Source organism: Dama dama, chromosome 15 (genome assembly GCF_033118175.1).
Source record: "Dama dama isolate Ldn47 chromosome 15, ASM3311817v1, whole genome shotgun sequence".
Lineage (NCBI taxonomy): Eukaryota > Metazoa > Chordata > Mammalia > Artiodactyla > Cervidae > Dama > Dama dama.
In genome coordinates this window covers 61017651-61037581 of record NC_083695.1, presented here as the reverse complement: position 1 = coordinate 61037581, position 19931 = coordinate 61017651, and the positions used below count along the sequence as shown (strand labels likewise).

The following is a 19931-nucleotide window of genomic DNA, read 5'->3' as shown; positions in this document are numbered from 1 at the left end:
CAGAATCTGATTAAGTATTCAGTCTCATCTTACTTACCATCTCTCCTAATTATGTAACCAATATGGACGTGAAATTCACTAGTTTATAGCTCTCAGTTCTTTTCCACAAATGATTCTTAGGGATAATAGGCTTCATATCTTTTTCTTTACTTCTTTAAAACTCTGATGCAGTCAATCCTGTTGTTTTTAACCTTCTACAATATCTTGAGTCTGAATCTGTATCTATCTTAATTCAAGCTATCATCATTTCTTGCTTGGCTTATGGAAATACACTCCTATTTGGTCTCTTTGCTTCTTGTGTGCTATCTCTCCATCCACTTTCACCAGGATGATTTATATCAGATGTAAATATGATCTGTGACACTTCATAGTTTGAAAACTTTCACTGGTTCCCCATCACCTTCCCAATAAAGTAGGACAAGTAAGGTCCTTTATAACCTATCTCTCTAAACTGATCTCTTACCACTTCTGTAGGGGCACCTTAAACTTCTTCCATTCCAAACCACCTGCACTTCCTTGCGTCACCTCTTTCCACAGTACCTCTGCTCCTTCTTCCTGGAGCATCCTTACTCTTCTTCTTCAGTGGGTAACTCTTACTTATCCTACCTACCATTCCGTACATCTTCTATGGAAGACGTCCACTACCCTGAAGGTTGGGTTAGGTCCCTCTTCTGCAATATCACTGCAACTCCTAACACAGCCTAACTATAGTACCTATTTTGCTATAATTGTTTACCTGTCTACGTTTTCCCACCAGACCATATGACTACTGGACAGTGTAAAGCTAGAACATTCTTTGCATATTTAGTGTATTTATTTCAAAATAATTAAGGGTGGGTAAGAAACGTTCAGCCAAAACTAAATCGTGAGTTCGTCCACCAAACAAGAAGCTAACAGAAATAAGAGATCTGGTTTTTTTTTTAACCTTCACATACTCTGTGCCTAGTGTACAAGAGATATTCAGTAAATGTGTTGGATGAATGAATAATACAAATAATTCATTTATTCAAATGTTGTCCCAATAATCCTAGAGATAAGAGTTCAAGCTATGAACTTCTTAAATAACTGATGACTGATTTTGTTTGGGGATCCCTTTAGCTTGTCTTCAGATCCCTCCTTGGCTCATCCAGATTCTCATTTTGTATATGCTTTGTCATTTTCTTTGTTCTTCTCTCTTGGGCCAGCTTTTGATTATTTTTATTTAATAATACTTACTTCCTAATACGATTTCTTTGTCATTTAGTCAGACCATTAAGAGTATTTTTTAAAAACACATGTTGATTTTGGTCTTTCAATAAGGTATTTAAAAATAGGTTCCCAGCTTTCTAAAGTTTTTTGTTGCTTTTTTTTTAAAGAAAGTAAAAATCTTTGGGTTTTTTTTCTCTTAGTGCCTACGATTTGATTATTTCTTCTTAAAAACAAAATAACTTCATGATATATTACTCTTATTTTTTTTGCTATAACATGCAACACAATAATGATTTTGAGTTTAAAAATTCCCTAAGATTAGAGAGGGAGGTGCCATTTTATTGGGAAGGTAAAACTTAGCTGTATTAGTCTAACTGGGAAGAAGATAAGACTGCATTAATTTAGATGAAACTGAAAGCAAAAAATAACATCTCCTAGAGAAGTTGTGGTAATAATCACCAAAACAACAACAACAACAAAACAACTTCCAAGTTGTAAATCTATGAAGTTTTAGGAGAATAAACAGTATCTACAGGGGAAAAAAAAAAAAAGGGCTTTCCTGGTAGCTCACATGGTGAAGAATCTGCCCGCAATGCTGGAGACCCGGGTTCCACCCCTGGGTCGGGAAAATCCCCTGGAGAAGGAAATGGCAACTCATTCTAGGATTCTTGCCTGGAGAATCCCGTGGACAGAGGAGCCTGACAGACTACAGTCCATAAGGTCGCAAATAGTCCGACATGACTGAAGCAACTTAGCATACACACACGTAGGGGAAGTAAAAGCACTAATTATTTGTAAACATAACAAGACTTTAAGTAGGAAAATATGCCCTTCCTGCCCTTAGGATCTATGCACAGATGTACAGGGTTTGTATGGAGGGAGGAAAAATGGCTAAGAAGTCAGGCTGTAAGTATGTATCTCTGGCATGAAAATATATATCCTTAAACAATCTTGTCCAAGGCAGACAGTTATTTTTACCATAACATGTACATTATTTGGAAATAATCTACACAGAGTAGAAAAAGTTGTCAGGGGTTGGGTGGAAGTGGAAAAAAGAATTTCCACAGCATCAGAAGAGTAAACAGATTAAAAGACTGAAAAAGAAGATGAAGAGGCTAAGCTAAATAAAGTCTCAAGACACTGCTAGTGGATAACAAGGCAAGGGCATATAAAATGGAATAATTTTGTAACTAAATAAATGACTGAATATAAATATAAACAATCTGCATATTGAGATTTCTCGTAATTCCATTTCTTATGCTGAATATTTAAGGTAGCTAGTTAGAACCCAAAGTTTGGCTAGGCGAGTATTCTATGTGGAACAGATGTGTTATTAGAAGGGGTGATGAAGAGCACCATCTAGTGGTTTTCCTAATGGTGAAGAATTCATGCCTGGGAGTCCGAGGTCTTGTGAGATTTCTGGACTGCTGTATTTCATTACATGTGGCTGGTATCGGTGGAGGTCAAGCCTCTGGACCCAACTGCCCCTGTACATTCGTCACCCCACTCTTATATAAGGTAGTGTCTATTCCTCTCCCTGTCTTGGAAAAGGAGCAAATTTGATAAATTTGATACTCTAAAATGGCATTAAAACCAGGAACAAATTCAAGTAAGCAAATAATATAATAGCATCCAGCTCACTTAAAAAAAGATACTGAAATATCCCCTCATACCATCAATATAATTTTCCCAGAATCCTTTTATTTTGGGGTGTAGACCTTTTTCAAGGCTAGAAGAGAGACCCTGAGATCATAGCCACATACATACAAAAAAGTCTTTATAGGTTTTTTTTTTTGAGGTGGGCTAAGTCTTTCAGTTCAGTTCAGTCGTTGAGTCCTGTCCGACTCTTTGCGACCCCATGAACCACAGCAAGCCTCCCTGTCCATCACCAACTCCCAGAGTTCACCCAAACCCATGTCCATCAAGTCGGTGATGCCATCCAACCATCTCATCCTCTGTCGTCCCCTTCTCCTCCTGCACTCAATCTTTCCCAGAATCAGGGTTGTTGGTTTTTTTTTTTTTTTAATATTAGTATTTACTTATTTGGCTGCTCAAGAGATATTTTAATTGCAACATGTGGGATCTAGTTCCCAGACCAGGGACTGAACCCAGGCCCCATGCAATGGGGGGACCCTGTGCAGCATCTAAGCCACTGGGCCACTAGGGAAATCCCCAGGGTCTTTTCAAATGAGTCAGCGCTTCACATCATGTGGCCAAAGTACTGGAGTTTCAGCTTCAACATCAGTCCTTCCAATGAACACCCAGGACTGATCTCCTTTAGGATGGACTGGTTGGATCTCCTTGCAGTCCAAGGGATTCTCAAGAGTCTTCTCCAACACCACAATTCAAAAGCATCAATTCTTTGGTGCTCAGCTTTCTTTATAGTCCAACGCTCACATCCATATATGACCACTGGAAAAACCAGAGCCTTGACTAGACCGACCTTGGTTGACAAAGTAATGTCTCTGCTTTTTAATATGCTGTCTAGGTTGGTCATACTTTCCTTCCAAAGAGTAAGCATCTTTTAATTTCATGGCTGCAATCACCATCTGCAGTGATTTTGGAGCCCAGAAAAATAAAGTCAGCCACTGTTTCCACTGTTTCCCCATCTATTTGCTATGAAGTGATGGGACTGGATGCCATGATCTTAGTTTTTCTGAATGTTGAGCTTTAAGCCAACTTTTTCACTCTCCTCTTTCACTTTCATCAAGAGGCTCTTTAGTTCTTCTTCACTTTCTGCCATAAGGGTGGTGTCATCTGCATATCTGAGGTTATTGATATTTCCCCCAGCAATCTTGATTCCAGCTTGTGCTTCATCCAGCCCAGCGTTTCTCATGATGTACTCTGCATGTAAGTTAAATAAGCATGGTGACAATATATAGCCTTGATGTACTCCTTTTCCTATTTGGAACCAGTCTGTAGTTCCATGTCCAGTTCTAACTGTTGCCTCCTGACCTGCATATAGGTTTCTCCAGAGGCAGGTCAGGTGGTCTGGTATTCCCATCTCCTTCAGAATTTTCCACAGTTTATTGTGATCCACACAGTCAAAGGCTTTGGCATAGTCAATAAAGCAAAGATAGATGTTTTTCTGGAACTCTCTTGCTTTTTCAATGATCCAGCAGATGTTGGCAATTTGATCTCTGGTTCTTCTGCCTTTTCTAAAACCAGCTTGAACATCTGGAAGTTCATGGTTCACGTATTGCTGAAGCCTGGCTTGGAAAATTTTAAGCATTACTTTACTAGCGTGTGAGATGAGTGCAATTGTGCGGTAGTTTGAGCATTGTTTGGCATTGCCTTTCTTTGGGACTGGAATGAAAACTGACATCTTCCTTCGCCAACCATATAGTTATACTAATAATATTGGTTATGGTTAACAAAAAATATGCACTTTATTTATGCATAAACACTACCTAATACTCTCAATCCATCTACCTTTTAACTAAATTAGATCTGCTTCTTATACTCTTTCACAGTGCTATCTACTTTTCTAAAACTTGTAATCATATTTATTTGTGCAATCATAAAATGAATGTCTTCCCACTGAGCCTAAAAGCCAAGAGGGTTAGGACCTTTTCTGTTTTGTTTACCACTTCCTCTAAATGCCAAGCACTTTGTAGATGTGAAGAAATTAATTAATATACGACTTTGATGTTCATACTCTTCTTTGTCTTAAATTTTACTACCTCTGAATCCTAGGATGTATCTTGGAAATTATGAATTCCAAATCCATTATTTCACAGGAAAAACTGAGTCTTCTCAACTGTTAAATACAAAAGCTACTTGCCCAAATACAGGTAGAGCCAGGACTAGAATGATGGTCTTAACTTCCTGACATTTGCTCAAACCATCTTAAGATAGATCAGTGCAAAGAAATAGAGGAAAACAATAGAATGGGAAAGACTAGAGATCTCTTCAAGAAAATGAGAAATAACAAGGGAACATTTCATGCAAAGATGGGCTCAATAAAGGACAGAAATGGTATAGACCTGACAGAAGCAGAATATATTAAGAAGAGGTGGCAAGAATACACAGAAGAACTGTATACAAAAGATCTTCACGACAGAGATAATGACAATGGTGTGATCACTCACCTAGAGCCAGACCTGGAATGTGAAGTCAAGTGGGCCTTAGAAAGCATCACTACGAACAAAGCTAGTGGAGGTGATAGAATTCCAGTTGAGCTATTTCAAATCCTAAAAGATGATGCTGTGAAAGTGCTGCATTCAATATGCCAGCAAATTTGGAAAACTCAGCACTGGCCACAGCACTGGAAAAGGTCAGTTTTCCTGGCTATGGTTTTTCCAGTGGTCATCCAGTATGGATGTGAGAGTTGGGACTATAAAGAAAGCTGAGCACCGAAGAATTGATGCTTTTGAACTGTGGTGTTGGAGAAGACTCTTGAGAGTACCTTGGACTGCAAGGAGATCCAACCAGTCCATCCTAAAGGAGATCAGTCCCGGGTGTTCATTGGAAGGACTGATGCTGAAGCTGAAACTGCAATACTTTGGCCACCTGATGTGAAAAGCTGACTCATTTGAAAAGACCCTGATGCTGGGAAAGATTGAGGGCGGGAGAAGAAGGGGATGACAGAGGATGAGATGGTTGGATGGCATCAGTGACTGAATGGACATGAGTTTGGGTAAACTCCAGGAGTTGGTGATTGACAGGGAGGCCTGGTGTGCTGCCGTTCATGGGGTTGCAAAGAGTCAGACACGACTGAGTGACTGGACTGAACTAAGGAAAAAAAAAGTTCTATATAAGTTCATATGATTTCACCCCTAACTCAGACATTTTATCCAGTCTGACCTGTGTGTGTGTGTGTGTGTGTATGTGTAGTGTGTGTGTAGTGTGTGTGTAGTGTGTGTGTGTACATGCACACTCAGTTATGTCTGACTCTTTGTGACCCCATGGACTCTAGCCCACCAGGCTCCCCTGTCCATGGAATTTTCAAGAACAACAACAGAAAAAGACCTGAAGATAAATGACTGAAAAGGAAATGTAAATAATTCTACAAGAAAATACTAAAGAAATTATGACTGCTCAGTTCAGAACAGATGAAGTTAAATGGTCATTTAAACACAGTCATCAAATATGTGAAGAATTTCATAAATGATCAGTTATGTATATACCAAGAAGTTGAATGGTCTTGAAAACAAGTACAGTAGCATCAACTGGCTTAACTTTTTTCCCCAAAGAAGCAGCATTTATTCATTTATTTATTTTTGGCTGTGCTGAAAGGCATACAGGATATTGGTTCCACATGACCAAGGATCAAACCCGTGCCATCTGTAGTGGAAGTACGGAGTCTTAACCACTGGATCTCCAGGGAAGTCCTTGTCCTTAATTTTTTTATAACAAAGTTAGGAGAACTCTAGAAAAGTAAATGTAGACTATAGAGACTTCTTGATTTGTTAATTTGTTCATTTATGCAACAGACACTCTGTGAGCACAGTATTCTGCAGGGTGCTGATAATTATAAATTCTATACTGAATTTAACTTCTATCCTAGATGATTCTATCTCTTCTCTTTTCCCTCGCTTCTTACCCTTCCACAGCTTTTCTTTTTTTCCCCTCTTCATACCACCCACCCCAAACATGGGATGCATTCTCAGGTGTCTTCTACCAGGAGAGTCTGTGATTCTAACCACCTAATTCATATCAAATTTATTTATTTACTATCTTTATGTATTCCCTCCTTCAAAATATTTGGAATCCATTTTCTTCTCTCCATTCCCACTGCCCAAAGTCAAGTTCTTTCTATTCTTCACAGGAAAACGTTCAATAGTCTTTTAAAATGTCTTCCTACTTGCAGTACCTCTCTCATTTCAGTTTAATTTCCACATGATACAGAGTTAACTTTCTATAATATAAATCTTACCATGCCCTGGTCTTTATTAAAATGTTTCAATGTATCTCTATTGCTTATTAACTAAAATCCAAGCGTTCAGAAGTCTAAGTTTTTTCTGCCATATCTTTCAATACTTTCAATCATGCATCTTATAGTCTAGCTACAAAAGACTGTATGAAGATTCCATAAGCATGCTCTCATCACAGTGCTTTTTAGAAAATGTTTTTTTTTTAAGATTTATTTATTTTTGGCTGTGATGGGTCTTCGTTGCTGTGCAAGGGCTTTCTCTTGTTGCTGTGAGCAGCGCGGCTACTCTAGAGTGCGGGCTTCTTCTGGCGGTGGCTCCTCTTGATGTGGAACGTGGGCCCTAGATTGCATGGGCTTTAGTAGTCTCACCTCTTGGGCTCCAGAGCACTGACCCCATAGTTGTGGAACATGGGGTTAGTTGCTCTGCGGCATGTGGGATCCTCAAGGACCAGGGATCAAACCTGTGTCCCTTGCATTGGCTGGCGGACTCCTAACTACTAGACCACCAGGGAAGACCTAGGAAACTGCTTTAATTTTTATTTCTTTATTCATGGCTGTGCTGGGTTCTTGCTGCCGCACACGGCTTCCCCTAGTTGCTGTGAGTAAGGGCCACTCTTTGCTGCTGTGCACGGGCTTCTCGCTGCAGGGGCTTTTCCTGTTGTAAAGCACAGGCTCTACATGCACGGGCTTCAGTGGTTATAGCACTTGGGCTCAGAAGTTGCAACTCATGGACTCTAGAGCGCACAGGCTTTAGTTTCTCCATAGAATGTGGAATCTTCTTGCACCAGGGATCAAACCCATGTCCCCTGCATTACCAGCTGGATTCTTATCCACTGTACCACCAGGGAAATCCCAGCACAGTGCTTTTGCCTATGCCGTTCCCTCTGTTCAGAATTCCCTTCCTTGCTTTTGATGAAATCATACTCATCCTTTAAGTCTCTCAAATTTCACTTCCATGATAGTCAATCTTTTCAATCCCATGGCATGTATAATTAATTGCTCCCTCTCTTCAAGTAATATTTACTTCTATAAAGAATTTATGTTCTACTATAGCTATTTACATGTCTGTTTTCTCCCCATCCAGTATGTGAGATCTTTGAAACTTGATTCATCTTTTTTATTTCCCAGTAACAACAGGTAATAGGTTCCCATTAAACATCTGAATAAATGAATCTTTCCTACAAACTAGTTGACTCTACAAGGAAAAAATTCAGTTACAGACTGAAATTTGAGCTCAAGCCAGTTTAAAACCTCCTAAGTCTCTGTGTCACAAGAAATACCAGGGAAAAGGGCACAAACATATTTGAAAAAATAAGTGAGCACATGGATGAATGAGTACTAATTCTTTCACCATTAGAAAAATGAAACAACAACTAAAAGCATAATGGCTGAATGACATGAAAAACTGAAGTACTTCTAACTTTCTACCTCCCCAACTTCAGCTGATTGTGCTATTTGTTTCTACCTGCAGAGCGACATTTTAAGGCCTAGGAAATATATGCATAATGTTTTTACAAAGTAATAAAGATGGAAAAATAATCAAAATAAATAAAAGGAACATTTAATTCAAAATAAAGGCCATTCTTGATGCTTAGATTTGACGTTCACCTCTTATCGTTTAAAATCTTTGACTGAATTTCTTGAGATGCCCAGGATCTTTGGTGGTTTACCTAGGTCCTGATCTCTGCTATCTGACTTTCTTGGACTCTGGATTTCTTACTAGCATAAAACAGACTAGTAGGATTTTGTGTTAATCCCACAAACCAGTCACAGACTTTTAAGTAACAGTTTCTGAACCTTTTGAAGGGAAAGTAATTACTATGAATTAATATGGATTTACAAAGAATAAAAGCAGTAACATTTTCTTCTTTGAAAAAGTAATTAAAACTGGTAGACGAGGAAAACTCAACGGCCATTATTATTCCTACATACCAGCAAGGCATCCAGCAAAGTGGCTCATAACTTTGACTTACAACTTAGATTCAAAACTATGAGTTAAATTCAACAAAGGAATTAACAACGGGCTAAAGACACTCACAAGATTCTGAATAATGGATCTAAGTCAAAATGAACAGAGAGATCCAGGTAATGTGGTTCTCAAACTTTACTGTGCATCAATATCACTTGAAAGACTTAGTAAAAAAGAAATTGCTATGTCCTGTGCCAAGAATTGCTAGCATATTGAGTGGAGCACTTTCACTCAATATGAGTGGAGCAGCATCATCTTTTAGGATCTGAGAAACTCAGCTGGAATTCCATCACCTCCATTAGCTTTGTTCATACTGATGCTTCCTAAGGCCCACTTGACTTCACATTCCAGGACGTCTGGCTCTAGGTGAGTGATCATACCATCGTGATTATCTGGGTCATGAAGAGCTTTTTTGTAGTTCTTCTATGCATTCTTGCCACCTCTTCTTAATATATTCTGCTTCTGTCAGGTATATACCATTTCTGTCCTTTATTGAGCCCATATTTGCATGAAATGTTCCCTTGGTATCTCTCATTTTCTTGAAGAGATCTCTATAGTCTTTCCTATTCTATTGTTTTCCTTTATTTCTTTGCATTGATCACTGAGGAAGGCTTTCTTATCTCTCCTGGCTATTCTTTGGAACTCTGCATTCAGATGGGTATATCTTTCCTTTTCTCCTTTGCTTTTCGCTTCTCTTTTTTTCACAGCTATTTGTAAGGCCTCCTCAGACAGCCATTTTGCTTTTTTGCATTTCTTTTTCCTGGGGATGGTTTTGATTCCTGTCTCCTATACAATGTCATGAACCTCTGTCCATAGTTCATCAGGCACTCTATCAGATCTAATCCCTTAAATCTATTTCTCACTTCTACTGTATAATCATAAGGGATTTGATTTAGGTCATACCTGAATGGTCTAGTGGTTTTCCCCACTTTCTTCAATTTCAGTCTGAATTTGGCAATAAGGAGTTCATGATCTGAGCCACAGTCAGCTCCCGGTCTTGTTTTCGCTGACGGTATAGAGCTTCTCCATCTTTGGCTGCAAAGAATATAATCAATCTGATTTCGGTACTGACCATCTGGTGATGTCCATGTGTAGAGTCTTCTCTTGTGTTGTTGGAAGAGGGTGTTTGCTATGACCAGTGTGTCCTCTCGGCAGAACTCTACTAGCCTGCTTCATTCTGTATTCCAAGGCCAAATTTGCCTGTTACTCCAGGTATTCATGGGTTTGGGTGAACTCTGGGAGTTGGTGATGGACAAGGAGGACTGGTGTGCCGCGGTTCATGGGGTCGCAGAGTCGGACATGACTGAGCGACTGAACTGAACTGAACCAGGTGTTTCTTGACTTCCTACTTTTATATTCTAGTCCCTAAAATGAAAAGGACATCTTTTTTGGGTGTTAGTTCTAAAAGGTCTTGTAGGTCTTCATAAAACTGTTCAACCTCAGCTTCTTCAGCATTACTGGTCGGGGCACAGACCTGGATTACTGTGATATTGAATGGTTTGCCTTGGAAAGGAATAGAGATCATTCTGTCATTTTTGAGATTGCATCCAAGTACTGCATTTTGGACTCTTTTGTTGACTATGATGGCTACTCCATTTCTTCCAAGGGATTTTTGCTCACGGTAGTCAATATAATGGTCATCTGAGTTAAATTCACCCATTCCAGTCCATTTTAGTTTGCTGACTCTGAAAATGTCGATTCCTGCCATCTCCTGTTTGACCATTTCCAATTTGCCTTGATTCATGGACCTAACGTTCCAGGTTCCTATCCAATACTGCTCTTTACAGCATTGGACCATGCTTCCATCACCAGTCACATCCACAACTGGGTGTTGTTTTTGCTTTGGCTCCATCTCTTCATTCTTTCTGGAGGTATTTGTCCACTGATCTCCAGTAGCATACTGGGCACCTATTGACCTGGGTGGTTCTTCTTTCAGTGTGCTATAATTTTGCCTTTTCATACTGTTTATTGGGTTCTCAAGGTAAGAATACTGAAGTGGTTTGCCATTCCCTTCTCCAGGGGATCACATTTTGTCAGAACTTTCCACCATGACCCGTCTGTCTTGGGTAGCCCTACACCGGTGGAATTCCAGTTGAGCTATTTCAAATCCTAAAAGATGATGCTGTGAAAGTGCTGCACTCAATATGCCAGCAAATTTGGAAACCTCAGGACTGGCCACAGGACTGGAAACAATCAGTTTTCATTCCAATCCCAAAGAAAGGCAATGCTAAAGAATGCTCAAACTACCACACAATTGCACTCATCTCACATACTAGTAAAGTAATGCTCAAAATTCTCCAAGCCAGGCTTAAACAATATGTGAATTGTGAACTTCCAGATGTTCAAGCTGATTTTAGAAAAGGCAGAAGAACCAGAGATCAAACTGCCAACATCCGCTGGATCATTGAAAAAGCAAGAGAGTTCCAGAAAAACATCTATTTTTGCTTTATTGACTATGCCAAAGCCTTTGACTGTGTGGATCACAATAAACTGTGGAAAATTCTGAAGGAGATGGGAATACCAGATCACCTAACCTGCCTCTTGAGAAACCTGTTTGCAGGTCAGGAGGCAACAGTTAGAACTGGACATGGAACAACAGACTGGTTCCAAATAGGAAAAGGAGTACATCAGGGCTGTATATTGTCACCCTGCTTATTTCTCATGATATATGAGAAACACTGGGCTGGATGAAGCACAAGCTGGAATCAAGATTGCTGGGAGAAATATCAATAACCTCAGATATGCAGATGACACCACCCTTATGGCAGAAAGTGAAGAAGAACTAAAGAGCCTCTTGATGAAAGTGAAAGAGGAGAGTGACAAAGTTGGCTTAAAGCTCAACTTTCAGAAAAGGTCATGGCATCTGGTCCCATCACTTCATGGCAAATAGATGGGGAAACAGTGGAAACAGTGGCAGACTATCTTTTGGGGCTCTGAAATCACTGCAGATGGTGACCACAGCCATGAAATTAAGATGCTTACTCCTTGGAAGGAAAGTTATGACCAACCTAGACAGCATATTAAAAAGTAGAGACATTACTTTGTCAATAAAGGTACGTCTAGAGAAGGCTATGGTTATTTCATTAGTCACGTATGGATGTGAGAGTTGGACTATACAGAAAGCTGAGCACAGAAGAGCTGATGCTTTTGAACTGTGGTGTTGGAGAAGACTCTTGAGAGTCCCTTGGACTGCAAGGAGATGCAACCAGTCCATCCTAAAGGAGATCAGTCCTGGGTGTTCATTGGAAGGACTGATGTTGAAGCTGAAACTGCAATACTTTGGCCACCTGATGCAAAGAGCTGACTCATTTGAAAAGACCCTGATGCTGGGAAAGATTTAAGGCAGGAGAAGGGGACGACAGAGGATGAGATGGTTGGATGGTATCACTGACTCAATGGACATGAGTTCGGGTAAACTCTGTAGGTTGGTGATGGACAGGGAGGCCTGGTGTGCTACAGTCCATGGGGTCGCTAAGAGTCAGACACGACTGAGCGACTGAACTTAACTGAACTGAACTGTGCCAAGAATTTATAATTCAGCAGGTGGGGTTCAAGAATTCACATTACCAGCAAGTTCCCAGATGATACAGTTACTGCTCATCTGAAAACCATGTTTTGATAATCACTGATGTACTATATATCAGGATACAGATATCAGGTTTTGTTCAACATTTTACTAATGACTTTGTTAAGTAAAATCATGATTATAAATCTGAAGATGATATTAAATTTTGATATAAAAAGATCTCAATAGGCTAGTTGTGGGAGAAATCTTAAAATTTAACAGGGATAATCTTAAAATCCTAAAATAAAAACTAATCATACAAGAAAAACAAATCACACTGAAAAAAAAGAGAGATTTGAGAACACTACAGCTTCAATGACTCAAAAGTATACACTGGTAACAAAAAAAGGTAATAGCAGTTTGGACTTTACTAATAAAGTACAAAACATGGAACAATGCATTTGATATTCCAACTATGTATTATACTGGTTCCCCCACACCTGCATATCTCTGTATTCAGCTTTGGGTATCAGACATTAAATAGAAGGTAGTCAAACCAGGTTGTTCAAAGAAGAGCTTTGGCTCTAAAATCGTTATCACATGACAAAAGTAAGAAGAAATGTTTATGTCTGGCTTTCAGAAGATTCAGAAAAACATAAAGAAGTTTTCATATACTTGGCTTGTGGATGAGGACTTGCTTTTCTCTGTATGACCCTAAGCAGAACTACCACACATAGCTGTCAGACTGCTCACTATACACAGGTGTCCAGTTGAGGAAAGGAGTGGGGAGGGAGTGAGGGCTGAAATCTTAGTTTATAAGACATTACTTTGCCAACAAACGTCCGTCTAGTCAAGGCTGGGGTTTTTCCAGTAGCCATGTATGGATGTGAGAGTGGGACTATAAAGAAAGTGGAGCACCAAAGAACTGATGCTTTTGAACGTGGTGTTGGAGAAGACTCTTCAGAGTTCCTTGGACTGCAAGGAGATCCAACCGGTCCATCCTAAAGGAGATCAGTCCTGGGTGTTCCTTGGAAGGACAGATGCTGAAGCTGAAACTCCAGTACTTTGGCCACCTGATGCGAAGAGCTGACTCATTTGAAAAGACCCTGATGATGGGATAGATTGAGGGCAGGAGGAGAAGGGGATAACAGAGGATGAGATGGTTAGATGGCATCAGTGACTGAATGGACATGAGTTTGGGTAAACTCCGGGAGTTGGTGATGGACAGGGAGGCCTGGCATGCTACAGTCCATGGGGTCGCTAAGAGTCAGACACGACTGAGTGACTGAACTGAACTGAACTGATAAGTTGTGTGCCTTGCTCAGAGAGTCCAACTGGAAAAGGGGTAAACTTTTTTCTCATTCATATAAAGAGGACAGTACTGGAAGACTTTTTCCTTTCAGTGAGAATACCTTTTCTAATTTGCACAAAGGCACAATATGAACTAGTTGTGACTCTAGTCCTAAGGTAGAAACTAGATTTCATTAGGAGAAGTTTAGAGAAAATGATATTTCAGCTCAATGAAAGAAAATGATACAGTAATATAGTAAATGGAAACTCATTTTTTGAAGAGTAGCTGTCTCCCAAATTAAATGTTCAAGCAATAGCTAGACAACTACTTGACAGGGTTATTTTCATTTATTATTTTTCCATTTATTTTTATTAGTTGGAGGCTAATTACAATATTGCAGTGGTTTTTGTCATACATTGACATGAATCAGCCTTGGATTTACATGTGTTCCCCATCCTGAACCCCCCTCCCACCTCCCTCCCCATCCCATCCCTCTGGATCATCCCAGTGCACCAGCCCCGAGCACTTGTCTCATGCATCCAACCTGGACTGGCGATCTGTTTCACACTTGATAATATACATGTTTGGATGCTGTTCTCTCAGACCATCCCACCCTCACCTTCTCCCATAGAGTCCAAAAGTCTGTTCTATACATCTGTGTCTCTTTTTCTGTCTTGCATATAGGGTTATCGCATTTATGTATTTTTAAAAATATTTATTTGGCTGCGCGTGGTCTTTAGTTGTGGCATATGGGATCTAGTTCCTGACCAGGGACCAAAACCAGTCCCTCTGCACTGGGAGCATGGAGTCTTAGCTCCTGGACCACCAGGAAAGTCTGACAGCATTATTTCACAGTGTTTCAAAGTAGGGGAGTATGTGAATGTGTATTACCAGGAAGATGGCAAAACTCAATCATTATTTACTTCTAGGATTCTACATTTGAACTACCATTTTCTCCATATCCTAGTTGATTCCTAAGGCATCCATATTCCTTCTCTTCACAAATTTACCATATATTCTAGCATTCATCTCACCTAACCAAATTCTTTTTCCTGTTTCCGTTTCCTTTCCTTCCCCTGCCCTGACATGTAGAAAGCATACACATGGCATCAAAACTAAAAATAAACTGCATTTTTAAAAATTGCTTTCTTTCAAAAACACTGTTTAAAATAAACATGAAGGGAATTCCCTGGCAATCCACAGGTTAGGACTCTAAGCTTCTACTACAAACCAAGGTGTCTTGGTTCAAACCCTGGTCAGGCTACCAAGAGCCTGCAAGCTGCGTAGCATAGCCAAATAAATAAGTTAATAATGGGATGAAAACTAAAATTCTCTGAACGTATTACTGAAGAAAGCTAAGTTCCATGTTTAAGTGATTTACATATCAATCACATGAAGTCATGAGTTCTTTTTGTACCAGGAGTGTTGTAATTCTCTGGTGGTCCAGTGGTTAGGACTCTGAGTTTCCAATGCCAGGGGCCCAGGTTTGATCCTTGGTTGGGGAACTAAGATCCCACAAGCCTCATGAGGTGGCCAAAGCGGGGGGGAAATGGAATGTCAATTTTTATTTGTTCAGTGATTATTGAATACCTGATACTGTATTAAGTAAGGATCTGGTCTCATTACTTCATGCATATAGATGAGGAAACAATGGAAACAGTTAAAAGACTTTATTTTCTTGGGCTCCAAAACCAATGCAGCCATGAAATTAAAAGAAACTTGTTCCTTGGAAGGAAAACTATGGCAAACCTAGACAGCACAGTAAAAAGCAGAGACATCACTTTACCAACAAAGGTCTATATAGTCAAAGCTATGATTTTTCCAGTAGTCATGTATGGATGTGAGAGTTGGACCACAAAGAAAGCTAAGTGCCAAAGAACTGATGCTTTTGAACTGTGGTGTTGGAGAAGACTCTTGAGAGTTCCTTGGACAGCAAGGAGATCAAACCAGTCAGTCCTAAAGGAAATCAACCCTAAATAGTCACTGGAAGGACTGATACTGAAGCTGAAGCTCCAATACTTTGGCCACCTGATGCAAAGAGCCAACTCTTTGGAAAAGACCCTGATGCTGGGAAAGAGAAGGCAGGAAGAGAAGGGGACGACAGAGGATGAGATGGTTGGATGGCATTACTGACTCAATGGACATGAGTTTGAGCAAGCTCCAGGAGATGGTGAAGGACAGGAAAGCCTGGCATGCTGCAGTCCATGGAGTTTCGATGAGTTGGACACAAATGAGGGACTGAACAACAACAAATACGTGGTAAGTATTAAGGAGCAGAGCCAACTACAGGCATAATCTTACAAGAAGCTGAGTTAACCTCTGTGACTTGTCTTTAAGTCCTGGTTTCTCCCTTTCCGTATCTGTAGTAGCAGAACCTTGGCCCTCATTAGGGTTTATCCCTTTTGCACCTGATCCTGGACATCTTTAACTGAGTTATACCTTACAGTTTTGTATAATTTCTTCTAAGAGATTAATCTTTTAAGAAAACATCAGTGTTTTAAAAGAAGTCTTCAGTAACCCTACCCAAATAAGTAACTAATGGGAGAAAGTGTCCTGTGATGGGACAAAGAGGCAAAGCTGTGTGTTTATGTGCCTTTTCTAAGTAGAGTCAGGTTTGCTTTTCAAGGAGAGATAAGAGAACAGAGAAAAAATCTAGGTACCTGAAGCTGCCTAACCAAACAGTAATTTCCATTTTTGAACAAATATCTAATTGAGAAGATACAACCAAATGCCAATAAAGGGTTCAATGACCCAATTATCAATACTCTGAAATGCCTCAAGCAATACTTATATAAAAAGTTTATATGAGTATTATACCAAAATGATCTCATAAGACAGCTTTTTTTTTTCTTTTGGCATGCAGCATGGCTTGTGGGACCTTAGGTCCTTACAAGGGATTGAACCAGAGCCCTCTATAGTGAAAACGCAGAGTCCCAACCACTGAACCACCTGGGAATTCCCCTATAAGATAGCTTTTAAAGACTTTTAAGAAATCAATTTCAAACTATTTGTAGAATGAATTAACAATTGCTTTGAGTTAGAAACTTTAAAAATTTTTTTTATTTATGCACTTATTTTCGGCTGGGTCTTGCTCTACTTGGGCTTTCTCTAGTTGCAGTGAGCAGGGGCTACTCTCTAGTTGTGGTGCTCCAGCTTCTCACTGAGATGTTTCTTTTGTTGCAGAGCACTGGCTCTAGAGCATGTAGGCTACAGTAGCTTTGGCACACAGGCATAGTTGCTCCACAGCATGTAGGATCTTCTTAGATCAGGGATCGAACCCATGGCCCCTGCACTGGCAGGTGAATTCTTAACCACTGGACCACCAGGGAAGTTCCTGAAACAATTTTTTTTTTTAAATATCTATTTATTTGGCTGTGCCAGCTCTTAATTGCTGTATGTAGGATCTTTAGTTGTGGTATGTAGGATCTAGTTCCCTGATCAGGGATCAAACCTGTGACCCCTGTATTGGAAGTGCAGAATATTGGCCACTGGACCACCAGGAAAGTCCCTAGAAACATTTTAAAAAGTGCTTTTTGGTAAATATTTTAGGAAATACAATAAATATCATCTTGTAAATGACAGTTTTATTTTGAGAAACAAATATAATAAAGGCTTTCTAATTTGAGAAAATTAGAAATGCTTTCTAGGAAAAGAAAATGGATTCTTCTCTTTCGTAGGGAAAAACTATCTTTCTTTTACTTTGTAGATTAGTATTTCTCTTTTTTTGAAGGAAGTTGGTGAGTCTTTAAAAACTGTTATTTTTTTGTGTAATAAATGATTGATAAATATAATGAGTAATTGAGCCTATATACTTATTCTTTTTAATGTTAATTATGTTTTTCCTAGCAGAATGCCTTGTATAGAAGCAGACAAATATTTATTACTCATTGAAAAAACTGTCACTCCTGCTTCAGCTGCAAACCACTGACATTTAATTTTCTAACGTCTTTCACAGAGAATATATGATTGCAAAATCTGCCCCAAACAAGTATTTTTATAATCCTTCTTGTGCCCCACTGTTTTTCAATTTATCAACAGTGGTGCCTGCCTAAACTGGCAACCAGGGATTTTCATCATTTAATCAATATACCATACATTTGAAAGGAGTGCTTAAAAATTATTCCATAAACTCATGTCTTGTATAAAGGTAAAAAACCTACAGCTAGAAGCATTTATAGCAAGGCTAATAACTAAACAGCACAATCAACTTTGAAGGTGACTGGCTAATGTCAACATTAGATCGTGGAATCTGCTAACCCTGTCACCTAAAGAAAATAAAGCGAAAAATAAGGGCAAAGGTAAAGACTTGAGAAATTCTTTGGGAGAGAGAATCAAAATGTCAGACTATAAAGAAACTGCACTTGGAATGCAGGGTCCTAAGAGTATTCTTAGCATGTATCTGAAAGTTTATGAATGGAAAATAAGAATGACAAACAATAATTTCATTCATTTACTACAAACCTCAGGAGAGTTCTGGCAAGAAGACAAGCATGACCAGGAGGAATAAAGGAAAAAAAAAAAAAAGGAATTATAAATAAATCACCTTTTTAATTATCCATTCGGATTGTCACTTTAGTGCCACTCTAAGGCCCTCAATGTGAAACAAATATTTTTCTCTTCTTGGAAGGAAGTTGCTTCTAAGGCTGCCGGAAGTTTAACTGGATCAGGCCTCCTCTCTCTTTAATGAACTATGCTATTCTATACCATTTTCCCATATAATTTAAATATAGATTCCTAGAAATGCATCATTTTAACCAACAAGGTACTTACATTCACACTGTATGACATCTAGATTAAACTGCTGAACGGCTCCCATGCTTATCTGTTTTAACTCACTGTCCAGTAACATCTGCATTAAGGATGTTGACAGATGCTGGCAGGCTGACATGCAAGCAGTCTGGGCAACTTTCCCCTGTTTAAAACAAATATCCAAACCACAAAATAAACAAACATAGAAATGTATCATATCATAAAGTATCACAAAAATTTTTCATGGCATTTTTTTTAGTGGTGGTCTTTCTCTTTCTGTATTCTAAGTGGCTGTCTTTTAGCACAGGAACTGAAAGTAACATTCTGTTGACCTGTCATTCTAATGATATAATCATCATTAAAGTTATAATTGTATGTAGAAAAATTAAAGTTTGTGTTTAAAATCTATTGATTATTTCATACCTCTTTAAATATCTCAAGTATTTTTAAAAAAAGAACATTAAAATATGCCATTTGTGACATAAAATAACTGTCATGTTGATGGAACATTTATTCATATAATGCTCTTTAAACTTTCCTTTATGTAATTAACCAAGCCAAGAATTAAGTTACTAGTGTAATTTATTATAATTTAACTACACCTAATATACTTTATAACATATACTTTCATATGTATGTAATAAGTAAAATGTCTTTATAAAATATACTTTGAGTCATTAAGTTCTTACTTCTAATAGGAAGCTTAGTTTGGAGCATAGCTTCAATTAGGAGGAAAAAAAAAAAGCTTGCATACTGATATGATTTCACAGTCATCTACAGATCTGTTCATGTAGTTTTAAAAATTAAGTTTTAAAATCATCTGATAATTTAGAAATATAAAGTGAGCTACAAATACTTGTGGTTGTCTTTTAGTATAATATCATTATATTTTCTACTAAAATAAGCTCCTAAATCTCCACATGAATTTTGTCAGCCTTGATTCAGGCTATATTTTCTTTAAAATGATAAAAACAATTTAAAATGTCTAGCTTCTAGATTATATAGCTGAATCACAATATAATATTGCCTTTAGTATAAATTGTTCTTTCAAGCAGGCTTTTTATTTAACTACAGTTGAAAAAAATATTACAAAAACTTTCAGATAAAGCTTTCCAGTGTAAATACCACCGCTAGTATGGCTATCTCCAACCCACAATTATGTGATTTGGTGAAGGACCGACACCCATATGATTCAAAGATCTATGACTAAGGTTAGAAATAAGAACTTTTGGAAGATGTGCCATGTTTTGCCTTATTAGCATTAACAAATATTTACCCAGTGATATATGATCATTATGCTTTTCTTACTTATCACAAAGGCCAATAAAGCTACAAAATCATGAAAATCTTCCAA

The 19931-nt window shown here is 38.6% G+C and overlaps 1 protein-coding gene across 5 annotated transcripts in view; it reads right to left on the bottom strand.

Annotated features, from left to right (window-relative positions):
• The window catches only part of EXOC6 (exocyst complex component 6), a 180080-nt gene that overhangs the window by 37604 nt on the left and 122545 nt on the right, over positions 1 to 19931 (bottom strand). For all 5 annotated transcript variants that reach the window (XM_061162191.1, XM_061162195.1, XM_061162192.1 and 2 more), the window contains one exon: positions 18599 to 18740. In XM_061162191.1, the coding sequence (XP_061018174.1) occupies positions 18599 to 18740 (142 nt within the window). The remainder of the gene's footprint in view (positions 1 to 18598; positions 18741 to 19931) is intronic.